The sequence below is a fragment of the Mixophyes fleayi genome, chromosome 12 (assembly GCF_038048845.1).
Source record: "Mixophyes fleayi isolate aMixFle1 chromosome 12, aMixFle1.hap1, whole genome shotgun sequence".
Classification (NCBI taxonomy): Eukaryota; Metazoa; Chordata; class Amphibia; order Anura; family Limnodynastidae; genus Mixophyes; species Mixophyes fleayi.
This window is the reverse complement of record NC_134413.1, coordinates 3999261-4014553: the sequence shown is the minus strand read 5'-3', so window position 1 is coordinate 4014553 and position 15293 is coordinate 3999261. Positions and strand designations below refer to the sequence as shown.

General features: G+C 43.9%; 1 protein-coding gene across 1 annotated transcript; it reads right to left on the bottom strand.

Moving 5' to 3' along the window:
- Positions 1-4394: 4394 nt before the first annotated feature.
- On the bottom strand, positions 4395-13476 carry CALM1 (calmodulin 1). Its single transcript, XM_075192437.1, has 6 exons — positions 13370-13476; positions 10243-10273; positions 8713-8856; positions 7776-7882; positions 7546-7681; positions 4395-6945 (listed from the first exon to the last, which is right to left on the bottom strand). Exons 1-6 carry the CDS (start codon positions 13370-13372, stop codon positions 6917-6919), a joined length of 450 nt encoding a protein of 149 aa, XP_075048538.1. The 5' UTR covers positions 13373-13476; the 3' UTR covers positions 4395-6916.
- Between the last annotated feature and the right edge of the window lie 1817 nt (positions 13477-15293).

Below are 15293 nucleotides of genomic sequence, written 5' to 3'. Positions count from 1 at the left end.
AGTTAAAAAGTGAACTTGCAAAGACGGATCTTGTATTGTGAGGGGGAGCCCTTCTGGGTGGAGTCCTCGTTAAATTATCACTTTAGTTTTCAGATTTTGCTCCACTTAGAGCAATGTTTCCCAAACTCAATCCTCAGGAACCTATAACAGTGCATGTTTTTTATATCTCCTGGCTGGATCACAGGTGTAAGCATTACTGACTGACACATTGTAACAGATCCACAGGTGGTATAGTTACATTGTATCAGTCAGTAATGATTACACCTGTGCTGCAGCAGGGAGATATGGAAAACATGCAGTGTTAGGGGTTCCTGAGGACGGAGTTTGGGAAACACTGACTTAGAGGAACATTGTTTGCTTACAGGTACCAGAATGTATGACTTATTTTAAGACTTTAACAAGTTAAAAAAAAAAAAAAAAAGAAAGTTAATTTCCAGGGACAGTTACCCCCAAAGCAGCTGCAAGAGGCAAACGTCACCTTCAATATTTATTTTTGTAATATTCTCACTATTGGATATTCCCTGTACACTGACTGAGCCAGGAACCCACTCTGCAGCAATAACTCTGTTACAGTTAATCCTATAAACTGTATATGTAAAGTGGGAGTGTACCGAGCAGGTCCTGTCTGTCACACATTTCTTCAGAAGAGAAAGAGCTGCAGGAGTCCAGCACTTTGCACAACCACAATATTTGCCTACAGTTACCAGCATTTTATAACAAGTGCCATGAACAGACTTTATACAGAGCGAAACCGGCATCAACCGTAGTTTTACTACGTCCGTAAAATTATTATTTATATAGCGCACAGAAAACTAACCGTAAAATAACGAGAAGTGGCCCCAGCATGGAAGATATGGCAACAGGGATCATTTCTGTTTACCTAAAAATAAAGAAATGGTGCAGCTGAAAGATCCTGATTTTTGGGACATGAAAGGCAGGTCACTATATTCTAATGAAGAACATTTGTGACACCCCCCAATTATATACATGAAACAGATCATTTCTCACCTCCTCCATCTTACTGAAGCTCCCTCTACTACTCAGTCCATAACTGCTGTCATAATAACCAATAGATAGCAGCCTCACTCGTTACCCAATCACAGACTTTCTTCTGGTTACTATGGCAGCAGTCACAGCCCAATGACTAAGGTGGGAGCTTCAGTAAGTGGACGTCCAGCTCCACTGCTGCTCCATAGGAAAGACAGCTCTAGGGCCCCATAGCAACTGCACCATGGTATATATTTCACTTATTTAGTAACATCCCTGGATGAACAGGTCTGCAAAGTCTTTGTAGCCATACAATATAGACAGAAGTTTACAGTACCTTGTGGGTAGCAGTAAAATTATATATATATATGATATATATATATATATATAGATACATACACACAGGGTGATTCAAAAGTCGCAGTACACCCTTTTATTTTAAAAACTCTACAGGAATTGGGCCGATTGGCCGATTTCAAGATGGCGCCCATGTTTGGTACATACCGTAAAAGATAGACCAAGTCACCCATACCTTATTGGAGTATTCAGGTTTCCCAATTTCCTGTAGAGTTTTTGAAATAAAAGGGTGTACTGCGACTTTTGAATCACCCTGTGTGTGTGTGTATATATATATATATATATATATATATTATATATATATATTATACAGAAACACACAACAAAAAAAATGTGGATACTCTGCACCCACCCAATACATAATTGATGCTGTTCTAACTACTTTTCTGTATTAAAAACAGGGAATGTTAGTTGCACATACTGCAATACATGTCAATCTAACCAACTCACACCAAGGTCTTCCCATTGTGCCCAGACCTAACATGATCAAATGATATACTTTGTATCTGGACTTACCTGCACACAGCTTTGAAAGGCTTCCCCCAAACTCCGGCAGCCATGGGGCACCTGGAACTCACCTGACACAAGTTGGAATTAATTAATGTAAAGAACTAATTGTGTCAGGTGAGCCCACTTGACAAAATTCCAGGCTCTCCAATGTTGGGAGATATACAGCAGCAACACAATATGGGTGTGGCCATGCTGACAGGGCGTGTCTGGCACTGTGAAGAGCACTGAACAGACAGATCTTATCCAGTTTGACCAACGTGTGCCTATCTCTCACCACACTGGACACCTATATTGCCACTAGGAGCTGTTTCTTTTTTTTCTTTCTTTTTTCTTTCATATTTCATACAACAAAAGATAGTAAAAAGAAATAAAATAATAAGAAATAGTGTTTATTTTCTTCCCGTTACCAATTTAAAGTCAAACAATTATTCTTGTCCTCAATCCACACGCGCCAATATTTTGACCGATGGTGATACTTACATGCAGGAATCTGTGCTGTGTCCAACCAACATTAGACAGAGGCTCAGTAGAGGACTTGGTATCTCACCCGTTACTCACATCTGGGGCGAAAGCTCACAATATACAGAACATATCAAACACTAAAAATATAAACATTGAGCAAAGCCAACACCCGAGTGATAGAATTGGAAATATACTTTGCTTGAGCATAATCACAACCCAGGTCCAGATTTCTGAACTAATAAACCAAAGCCCAATGATGCAAGACAGAAGCAACACCTGTTAGTTTATTTTTAATATAGTTCTCCTAAATAATTGCAATTTTGAGGCTTTGCCTAGTTTAAGTATTGGATGTAATACACAGAGAACCAATGTCAGTAAACTAATATATTGCAACTTTATCGCAGTTGGTATCATTTACAATATAAATTTCATAGTTAGATTAGTGGCATAGAGATTATTAAAGCTTGCACATGCCATAAATGTGTGATATAATAACCCCCATACTCTATAATATAGAGTCTATATTATAAGGATCTTTGAAGTTACCAAGGCGTTCCATGACCAGTTTAATAAAAAAAAAAAAGCACAAGGGCGTGGTCAGGACGTAGTATGTAGATACGGTTATAGACACATCAATAGAGACTCTACTTTCATGTCTATTATAATCCTTTCAAAATGAACTCATTAATGGACCAGTAAATGCAGTTTGAAGAGGCTGGAAGTGATCCGGTCACTTGGCCTGATGCGAAGATCGGCCATAGATCATCCAATGTGGTCACTTAAACGTGCGGCCTGCAATCCTATTGGTCTCTAAGGAGCAGGGTCAGAGTGGGGTCAGCTTTACAACTTTTATTATATTTATATTGGGTCAGACCCAGAAAGACCCTGTAATTGTGCGCACTTTGTGCGTTAGTCCACTAGCAGAGTAGATGGACAACACCCATGTGTGCTATTACTCCTGTATTACTAATTCTAGTGTAATGGAACTGGAAAAGATTAAATGCAGTTATACAACTCTCCTCTGTTCACACCTCTGGGATGGATTCTAGACATCAGCCCCTGCACCACCAATGAGTGGTTCCACCATTATACGACTGTGGTAGGATTCTGGGAGCCTTACCATTCCCGCGTCCTTGTGTACAGCCGCTATGGGAATGGCAACACTCCCAGAATCCTTCCACCACTGCTGTACAAAGGAGAACGTACAGCCTCTATCGTGAGAAGATCTGGGTATTAGACATTCCACCATCCTTGCCATTGTTACCAGGAACTGTATTCCTGGTGCAAAACTACATCTGTGAGAATGTTCTATCATCAGGTCAACCCCAGAGATCTGCATGGAAGGTGTTCCCCAGGCACATGGATCATCTTGTCTAATGAACTGCAGTAAAGGTGCCAGTAATGAAGCTACAGCTTAATCTAATGGTTTCTCTTATACATTGGGATTCAGTAAGAAACCAATAAAAAAAAAAAAGTACCAGACAGGAACTTCCATTGGAAAAGTTAAGATGCTGTTTTTTTTGTTTGCTGTAAAGAATATTAGATTAACATGTGCCCCATTGCATTATTGCTCTACATGCTGCATTGTCTGGGAGAACCAATATAGAACAGGAGATACTGATACAAGCTCCTTTCTGATCTTAGTTTACACTCATGCAAAACAGCACAAGCAAACAATGAGACCAGGAAGGGATGCCCGCTCCAAAACCTTTGTGAGAACTGGTTAAAAGACCACAAGGTGGGTCAAGATGGGGCTGTGATGGTTCGTGCGGTCTCCCGTGCAGACACTTAAGTAGGGGTGAGGTAGAAGATGCTCATTCTGGCTCATGTGAGGGTTTGAGCTCAGACACTACTTGAAACATTATTTCTTGTGGATGATGGTGAGAATCCTTCCCCTTCAATAGGTCAGCACAGTCCCTGTACACTGCCAGCACTTTTTGTAGGAGCCAAAGCACCAATCTCCTACCACCCATATAATCAGGAGTTTATACCTCACCATTTGGCCCATGGCTTATAAACTCCATTCCAGGAGCCAACTCTCCACAGTGGACATTAATAAGTGAACACAAAAGGGGTACTTGGTTTTTATTTGGCTTTATTAATTTCAGTTGCAATACAGGACAGCCATTTTACTCTATCCCAGGTCTTTTGTTCCAAGGCTTAGCATGTTTTCCCTAAAGTGCAAGCATAGATTCAGAATTAGCACAAGCTTCCAGTCAAGGCATGGGTAGTACAAGTAGAGTACCCTAAGTCCACACTGTCCCACTTACAATCACCACCGAGGACCGGGAAACTACAAAGATGAAAACAAAGCCAGGAAAGAACGGTACCGTAACCACCCCAATGGCCGATGCTAGGTGCAACTCGCTACCTTTCCTGGACACACCGCCATTTCTACGTCGTTTTCTGGTAATAACGCGCAAACACTGCGGTGTAGGATACAGGTGACCAGTAAATGTGGAAGTTTGTTTTTTCTTATAATAGCTAAACCCTCTCCATTCTACACCATTGTCATGAGATGAAGACTGACTGTACACCCGTTACAGTGTATGCATCTAAAGCAGTTCTACTATCCATGCACTGCTTACAGCTCGTTTACCCCCAGATGAATCCAAATTAAGATCTTTACAGCTCATTTTCCAAGCAGCTTTCACTAGTACAAGCCAAGTCTGATTGAATGACATTAGGAGGTGGGTGGACTTCAAAAGGAGTTGGAACAATCCCAAAATCCACAACCAGAGACAGTACGGCTGTTCAGAGTTTTGCAGTCAGATACCCAAGTAATCACCCCCATAACCTCTCCAAAAACTACTGTAAACAGCCTGAAATATAGAATGTACATTATCTGCTGTATTCACATTAGGTCCATAGAAAGTTATCACATCTATGTATTTGTGAACCTTTAAGTTACAGAGGAAGCCATTTTATGGGCTGAACCATTATTAATTTGCTAGAAACAGCAATGACTTGCAAATTGATAAGTTGCATTCTCATATGGTCTCAATCCACAAAATGGCTGCCTCTACTGCGCGTAGGGGACAGATCTGCTTTAAAGGCCCAAATCCCACTAAAACCAGACAAAATACCAATCTGTTCTAGCTCTTCGCAGACCAGAACCTCTACAAAAACCACCAGGTCTCAGTAAAACCACTTACGCAGTTTGCTGTCAAATTACCAACTGAAAAACAGCCGTCAGTCATGAATATAGCTTTTCATGTGAAATATAGAACACTGACTAGGTTCAAGAGTGGTTAATAGCCAAGATTCACATCTCTATACTTCAGTTATCAAAAAATTCAGACTACAACCAAAATGTGCCATATTTTGGTACAGGTTTGTGCATGCAAAAGGCTTTCCAAGTGCCGCCATTTAAGACTCGTCAAATCTATAGATTGATGCAGACATTAAGTGATCGTCAGCAGACACCGGAACCTGCATTTATAAAACAAAACACCTCAGGGCTGTCGGCAGAACAGCCTCTACCACTGGAACGGGCGAGCACCCCACTGCAAAACGTTTACCCACCTTGCCAGCCTGTACAAAGCTCACAAACCAACGTAATCACCATTAGGTAAGTAGATATACTAAAGGGACACATTAAATATGCAACTAGGAGTATCTGAAAACTAGCTAAACAATGAAAAGCAGCCTGTACATGGATGAATAAATTAAAGGTGTTTCAACAGAAAAATAAAAATCTATATTACGCTAATGGTCTTTTATTGAAAAACAAAAAAAACAAAAAACTAGCATTTACAACTTGGAATGGACATAATGAAGTTTTCTTGAACAGCCTCGTTGATCGTTGTGCTGACGTCCTATATAGATCATAGGAAACGGCCGTCTCCAAGTCTGGTACAGATGTCTTAAAAACACGAGAGTCCATAGATGCTCCCCAACGGTGAACAATTCTTGTTTGTTTTTAAACAAAAAAAACCATGATTGGTAACATCCCAACAGCCGTTTCACTTAAATGCAGCACAATGGTAAACCGAGATTAGAACAGACCGTCCTTGGGTAGCGCCGGATCTTGGAGCACACCAGGTACAAAAGAACCATTCAACCATTAGGGACTTTCAACATCTGATTCCTTAAACAGTTTCGCTGCATTACCATCCTGAGGTATAAACCAACTTTAGGAGTCAACCAGTTATGACAATTTATACTACAAATTTAAACAGAATCTGCCACAGATCGCAGATCAATTTTACAATTTTTTTGTTGTTTTTTTGATTATTTTTTTTTCTCTTTTTAAATACAAAGGTCTGACTGTGCTCAATTGTCAAGCTGCATGCATGTAAAACTGGCCAGCCCAAACAGTGTAGTAATCATTAGCAAATGGAACTTAAGGAGTCCTCTAAGTGCTTCCTTGTTGGTAAAGGTAGTACAAGTATTTTATATACTGTAAGACTGATGTTTAAACTCATCTTTTGGGGACAGGACCACCAACCATTACATGCAGATTTTTTTTGTGGACAGAAGGTATTTCTTGACATTCAGTTTTGCTATACAGAAACAGAATGGGTAAATTAACATTTTTGCAAGAGGTAAGTAAAAGATTCAGTTTGATTCTTCTAGAGGGGAAACAGGGGACCAGTCTTCATTTTGCGGTCATCATTTGTACGAATTCTACAAAGGGAAACAGAGGCCGTTAGACAATCTGATTGCAGAGTGTTAACTCACATCACCATGACCCATTCCTACAAGTATATAGGTATACAGTGTATTCTATAGGAGTAGAAATGGACCCATCTAGGCCAGCCAATCGTTTCACTAGGAACTGACGACATCACAGAACATGAGGAAGACATCATTAAAGTCCAGGCAAACGATTGGCTGTATACTGTATCACCCTACAAACTCTTCCACTATGTGTGATGGGACCACTTCAGTCCTATACTCTGTTAGATTGCAGTAAGTGCTATACGCTGCACAATGCTCTACAATTCAGCTATGACAACCAATAGCAGATAAGATTTTATGACTATTGGATCAAACTATAAGCAGTTCAGTCACCGCCTGTAACACCGGCAATGATGCCGATAAGCCATTAAGGTAAAAAATATAAAACACACAGGGAGCATTCAAATGGCCGATATAACAAAGCTCAAAACAATGTATACTTTATTCCAAATCACAACCACCCCAGGACACCCATCTTGTGTGGATTACCGAACGTCAAAGGACCATAGGACAATGACCACTTCAGAGACCAGCAGGCGTTCTTACCTTCGTAGTTCACCTGTCCATCTCCATCTATATCGGCTTCCCGGATCATTTCGTCTACTTCTTCGTCTGTTAGTTTTTCCCCTAGGTTAGTCATTACATGGCGGAGCTCTGCCGCACTGATATAGCCGTTACCGTCCTGTGAAGAGAGCACAGACCCCGATCACCTTATGTTCTTCCCGCGGCCCAGGCTGGGCACCCGCTGGTATTTTTAAAAGTTCAGTATTCGTTACCTTGTCAAAGACTCTGAATGCTTCACGAATCTCTTCCTCACTATCTGTATCCTTCATTTTTCTTGCCATCATGGTCAGGAATTCGGGGAAATCGATAGTGCCGTTGCCTGGATAACAGCAAATGATTAGTGATGTGTTCTCCCTACATTACCTTATACTATAAGAGCAGCGCCGCCATATCACACCGAGGGCACCATATGAAACGGTCATTGACCTTTAGACAATTGCTGTTATTTAAGGAATTCCCTATGTACGTACCTCTTCTGTGAGGGGTCATCCTGCAGACCATTACTGGACTGAAGCTGGTAGATAGTACTACCAGAGGTTATGTTACCTATGTAATGTTTAGTACAGCAGGACCTGGGGCTGTATTCCCTGTAGTGATCGAGCAGCCACTATGAACAGAACCACGGACACCATAAACACATGTGAGTGCAAGGGCACCATGGCGGGATGCTGCATGTCACTGGGATCTAACATAAGCTGAGGCATCTATATGGTGGATTACACATTTCTGATCAATACAGCAGAACCTGCAACTAAAGCACTCATCTGCTTTATAATGAGGGCAGCCATCTTGTGGGCGGAACCTATAATCATTACAGTAACGCAACAGTCAAGGAATCTGACATCATGGAGCCATTAGGCACAACGTGACTCATGAATATTGCTCATTAAGTGTAGGCAATGGAACAATTACTGAGCAGTATCCAGTTTATTTCATGCATTTAACTTAGACAAATAAAGCTGCACAAAACTGATTATGTTGAATGTGATATTACAATGTATCAGATAATGTGCTCATGTTGTACAGTCACCATTCCACAGCTGCTTGACGATTAAACTTGGCATTGAGCAATCAGTGCACACCAGACACTTACATCCTGGACATTTACACAAAGTGCCATAAATGGGAATGTAGATAAATGATAATTACCATCAGCATCAACTTCGTTAATCATATCCTGTAATTCCGCCTCTGTGGGATTCTGACCCAGTGATCGCATGACTGTTCCAAGTTCTTTAGTGGTGATGGTGCCATCCCCATCTTTGTCAAATAAGGAGAACGCCTCCTTAAATTCTGCAGAAAAAAAACAAAGGCTTTAGACCAACTTTATACAGTGCTCAATTGCAGTAGAATGTTCCCACAAATATGGCTGCTTGCACAGTCAAAGAAATCCCTAATTGCCTCATACACAATCTTCCTAGTGATTAAACACCCAAAATATTCTGCACGTTAAATATTAGCAACAAGTCTGCCGTCAGAAGAGACAAAATGTACATGGGGATTCCCACGTTATTTAGGTGAATCTCCTGCTCTCCATACAGATAAGTACTTTGGTGAGGATTGCTCTGTACTCCCCTGAGTCCCAGCACTGACAACCAGTCCAGCTCTACCCAGTCTCTGGAACAGGAAAATTCAGACACCACCCGCTGGTTACAGAAATGGCTTTCTCCACAATCCCTCTTTTATAGAGCAGGGAGGGGCTTGGGAAAAATTGTCAAGTGGAAAACTCATTTAATTTGAGCATTTGGAAAGTTCATCACAACACTGAGTTGGAGAATCATCAAAAGAAAAAACACATTACTGCCTGCGGTGCAGGTCTGGCAGGCTTCCAGCATTCTCCTTTAATGTCTGCATTAGATATCCAGCAGTGGTACGTGCTTCGTAGATTCCTGCTTCCCCAAAACCAATCACACAGGGTCACTATTCCCACCAACAATGGTATACAGCAGGCCTGTCCAACATGCGGCCCTCGAGGTGTTGTGAAACTACAAGCCCCAGCATGCTTTGCCAGTAGACAACCTGTTGATAGCTGGAAGGGCATGCTGGGACTTGCAGTTTCACAACATCTGGAGGGCCGCAGGTTGGACAGGGCTGCTATACAGGGAGAGAAGGCCCAACATCAGGCTGCTTCTCTGGGCAGCCTTGAAAGACACGAGCCAGGGAGTTTGTTACAGAAGTACTTGTACATCTGAAGATTCATAGTAAACTAGGAATTACTCTGCAAATAAACGCTAATAAAGCTACCCAATTCTTTACGTAAAATTAATTTGTTGCATCCGGTCTTCACCTTCCACGCCCAGAGGTACATAAGCACTGTAACCGATGACCTCTTAGAAATACATAACTGCGTATACTATAGAGCAGCGTTGACCACATTCAGTCTGTCAAAACTTTGTGCCCAATAAGCTTCCTTAAAACCTCTATTGCCTCCGCTGGAGACAGCTATATGACAGGGTTGTGGTTCTACTGCTGACAATGGCCAAGACAGCGTTGGTGGCATGTCTATAGGGAGCCTTACATACAGACTGAGGAGGACAGTGGATGTACGGTGCATCAGAACACACTGACATGCAGACTTTACTACTTAAACAAGCACCGTCATAAGCCAATAAACAATTCAAATGAATGACCCAAAAATAACCCAAATTACCCAACTCGCTGGAAAAAGCAATTACTCACCAGCAATCTGCTCTTCAGAAAGTTGATCAGCCTACGGGGAAATAAAAAAAATATAAACTGTTTTTTTTTAAGTGTTGCACTAATAAATGCTACAATTGAAATAGGATCAACATGTGAACAGATAAATTAATAGGACAATAGAACATACCAGTCTGCAACACTTTACTGGTTGTGATTAGTATGTGCAGCAGGACTTTCATTATAGATTGTACAACACAGAAGACCAATGAATGTATGAAGAGCCTCATTTTCTTGTGTCATGTAAACACTAAATTGCAAATGTGGTTACAAAACAGGCACTGACCACACACTAATCCACACTGCTCAGATATTTAAAGCAACTTTAACAGTTAATATTTAGGCCCATTGTAGATGTTTTTTTTCATTCAAGCCGCCAAAATTTTTAGGCATTACCTACATTCCCCAAGGTTCATAAGTGCAGAAGTGGTCAAAATTTTAGGTAGGTAAAATATAAATACACATCTAAAAAGAGACGATCTTTATGTATCTGTAAGAAGTTGCCATTTCCTGATAATACACAAAAAAAACAAAACAGGGGATTTAATACTTGTTTCAAGAACTGTGGGAGGACACATGCAGCATGTTCCTTATATGTCCCTGTAGAGCAACTATGCATCCAGTACAGCTGGTTTATAGCGCCGAGGGACAAATATGTAGGGCTTTCCTGCTTCCTTTTAGCCGGCCTCGCCCTACCCTTAAGGGTATTCTAGATCAAGATACAATCCTATGTAGGAGCCCATAAATGGTGCAGAACAAAAAAAGGTTGTTTTATAGAAGGTGACAAAGACCAGCTACAGAACATATTTATGTCAATGAGGAACTTTACAACTTTTATGGAACTGTCAATAGCTACAAATTTATTAAGACTATAGATCTGTCACAACTTCCCTGTGCATTTGGATACTTGGACAATGAGACAGGCACCAAGTATACCTGCATTACAACTCAACAGGTACAGCTGACTGACCGGTACATGGTAGCACACTACCTATACGGAGAATTGCAATGGTGCAGAGTAAAACGTGTCAGACTATTCACACGTCACAACACTACTATATATCTATAGTTACTCCTGTTTCCTACCCCAGTCCAAAAACCATACTGGTAGATTAATTGGCTTCTGACAGAAATGGCCCCTACTCTGTGCGGAGGAATTTAGACTATGCAGCAATTGGCCAAGGACTGATGTGACTGACATATATTCTGTGTACAGCGCTGCGGTATTGACTGGCGCTACATAAACAGTAAGTGGTTTGAAGCGACTGGTTTTGTCCCTAAGCCGTTTAGTTGAAATGAGGCGACACTATTAACAAGTCCTCACATCCTCCACATCTTAAAGTGATTCCTAAGCACAAGAAATGTTAATTTGGGCAGTGCCAATTATCACTTGTAATGGCCATATCTAGAGAGAGGGCAGTATTGGCGGATAAATCCCAAGAAAACATGTGTTACACTGCAGTGTACAGATTCTAGACTGCAAATGGTCTTTATACTTCTATAACATGCAGAATAGTCGTGTTTTACACAATTGCATATGATTATTAAGCAAAGTGAAAATGCTAAACAAAATAACCAAGCTTTATATGGTAACCAGGTCACAGATCATGCAGCAGCTTGCACCATATAACGAGAGCTTTGGAAATGTGGTATGAATGGTTAAACATTCCTGAAAAAGTGATGAGTAATATGTTGGCACTAGGTAAAGGAGATTTATAGTATATGAAAACAAATTACAATAAAACCTGTCACCTGCATTCACCGAGTCTGATCTGTCCAAGGATTCCTCTAGCACTCCCAACTCCCTCTGCTTTGGAGCAAAAAACATCCATCTTTTCTCCCAAATTGTCATTTGGGGGTCACAGTTTCTACACAGCGCCTCTATTTAAAAGGGCATCCACATTTATCTTAAGTGAAGTTTGTAATTACATGTGTTTTTTGATCATTTGGGGCAGGGACTGATGTGAATGAGTTCTATGTACAGCGCTGCGGAATCAGTGGCGCTATATAAATAAATGGTGATGATGATGATGATTTGTATCTAGCAGTCGGCCAAGATTTGCACATTTTTTAAATGCTGAAGAGGTACGACACTAAAATTCAACCACTGGCATAAGGGTAAGAAGCGCTCAAAGGTCCATTTAAAAAAAAAATCCCACGCCACATACACCAGACAGTTAATGGGATTCCCATCCACCTGTAACCATACCACATTAAGCCTCCCCAGCACAAGCTTAAAATAACATGGCCGGGTCACAGTTGGGAAGATTGAGATTGGAGTCGGAAGCATTCCAGCTTAAGAAGATTAACATTTGATTCCTGCACTGTGAGGGGTGATTTAGGACCGCAGCGCTGTACAATACATAAATGTATAGGTCTGGGGCTCTAGAGAGCTGGTTTATGGCCCCTATAACATACTAAATAAGACCTTTGCCAATCAAGTCACCTTTATGTGGCTGCAGAGATCAGAGAATGGCAAAATGACCAAAGTCCACAGATCCACTATCAGTGGCTGCAGAGGATAATTATATAGAGAGCTGGTGATCAGCACCTCACATACAGCACCCCAGAAGTACACAGACCCCCCCTCTCTGGAGCTGCAGAGGGTTACAGCGAGACATGGCGCAGTTATATAAGCAGTCAGCCCTGCAGGCTGCATAGTGAGTAACAGCACCACTGCCACCATAGCACAGACCCACCAGTCTGAGGGTGACATAGGGTCAGGCACAGTAATACAGGGTTACACTGCCAGGACATAGGACCATACAATAGATGTAATAACATGAGCATGACAGGACACACGGATGCACCAGTCAGGGATTAGGGCTGACAACCTGCCCTGCACACAGATCACATGGGCAGAGGGTATAGGGGCACCAGACCGTCCCTGACCACCAATAACACTACATGGGGCAGGACATGGACCCACAAGAGGTTCTGCAGCAGCCACACAGGTCCACGCGGGAGCGCGCACCAGCAGCCTGCCCCTCCTCCACGGGAGCGCGCCTGGGCACCGGCCCGGGTCCCCCTCACACCCGGTGCACAGCGGGTGACAGCAGCACCACGGGGTAATGTCACCCACCCTCACCCCCCGGGGGCAGCTACCTACCATGGCGGGAGGAAACCGGGTGACGGGAGAGTCTCAGAGCTTCAGCCGAACCTCACAGCTCACCGGGCTCCACAGACTGCTGCGAGTGTCAGCCGCACCGCCTTATAAGAGCGTATCCCTCCGCCAACCGCCCGAGAGCCGGGACTGCGGCACTGACCACGCCCCCGGGCCCGCCCACTGCCAATGCCGAGGCTGGGAGGGGGCGGCGCTCACTGAGAGGACCCCGGTACCTGTGCCTCATACCTGTGCCTCACTGGGGAGACCCCCGGTACCTGTGCCTCACTCCTGTGCCTCACTGGGGAGACCCCCGGTAACTGTGCCTCATACCTGTGCCTCACTGGGGAGATCCCTGTACCTGTGCCTCATACCTGTGCCTCACATCCGTGCCTCACTGAGGAGACCCCCGGTACCTGTGCCTCACTGGGGAGACCCCCGGTACCTGTACCTCATACCTGTGCCTCACACCCGTGCCTCACTGGAGAGACCCCCGGTACATTTGCCTCACTGGGGAGACCCCCGGTACCTGTGCCTCATACCTGTGCCTCACTGGGGAGACCCCCGGTACCTGTGCCTCATACCTGTGCCTCACACCTGTGCCTCACTGGGGAGACCCCCTGTACCTGTGCCTCATACCTGTGCCTCACTGGGAGACCCCCGGTAGCTGTGCCTCACACCCGTGCCTCACTGGGGAGACCCCCGGTACCTGTGCCTCACTGGGGAGACCCCCGGTACCTGTACCTCATACCTGTGCCTCACACCCATGCCTCACTGGAGAGACCCCCGGTACATGTGCCTCATACCTGTGCCTCACTGGGGAGACCCCCGGTATCTGTGCCTCATACCTGTGCCTCACTCCTGTGCCTGACTCCTGTGACTTATACCTGTGCCTCACTGGGGAGAGCCCCGGTACCTGTGCCTCATACCTGTGCCTCACTGGGGAGACCCCCAATACCTGTGCCTCACTGAGGAGCCCCCCATACCTGTGCCTCACTAAAGAGACCCCCCCATACCTGTGCCACACTGAGGAGACCACACCCCCATGGCCCTCTTAACAACATTTTGGGGCCCCAGGCAAAGCAGTGCACCGGGGCCCCTATATATACATATATATATAGAAAATAAATTTTAAAAAATGATTATATATATGGGCCCTGCAGCTCAGGGGGGCCCGTCGGAGGAAGCACAAAAAAAAAAAACCTGAAAAAAAAGAAAACAAAATACCTTGCGGTCAGCTGTTGATCCAGCTCCCTCCCTGGTCTCCTCCGTCGCGCTCCGCAATGGATGTCGGGCGGGTGTGCTGACGTCACGCCCAACATGCACTGCGAGCGCCGCAGGGAGGAGGAGACCAGGGAGGGAGCCGGATCGACTGCTGACCGCAAGGTATTTTCTTTTCTTTTTTTTCAGTTTTTTTTTTTGTGCTGCCTCTGACGGGCCCCCCTGAGCTGCAGGGCCCCCGTGCACCTGCCCATTGTGCCCAATGGGAAAGACCCCCCTGTAACTGTACCTCACAGAGGAGACCACCGGTAGCCTGACTGTACCTCACAGAGGAGGCCACCGGTAACCTGACTGTACCTCACAGAGAAGACCACCGGTAACCTGACTGTACCTCACAGAGGAGACCATCAGTAACCTGACTGTGCCTCACAGAGAAGACCATCAGTAACCTGACTGTACCTCACAGAGAAGACCAACAGTAACCTGACTGTACCTCACAGAGAAGACCATCAGTAACCTGACTGTACCTCACAGAGAAGACCATCAGTAACCTGACTGTACCTCACAGAGAAGACCATCAGTAACCTGAGTACCTCACAGAGAAGACCATCAGTAATCTGACTGTACCTCACAGAGAAGACCATCAGTAACCTGACTGTACCTCACAGAGAAGACCACCGGTAGCCTGACTGTACCTCACAGAGAAGAC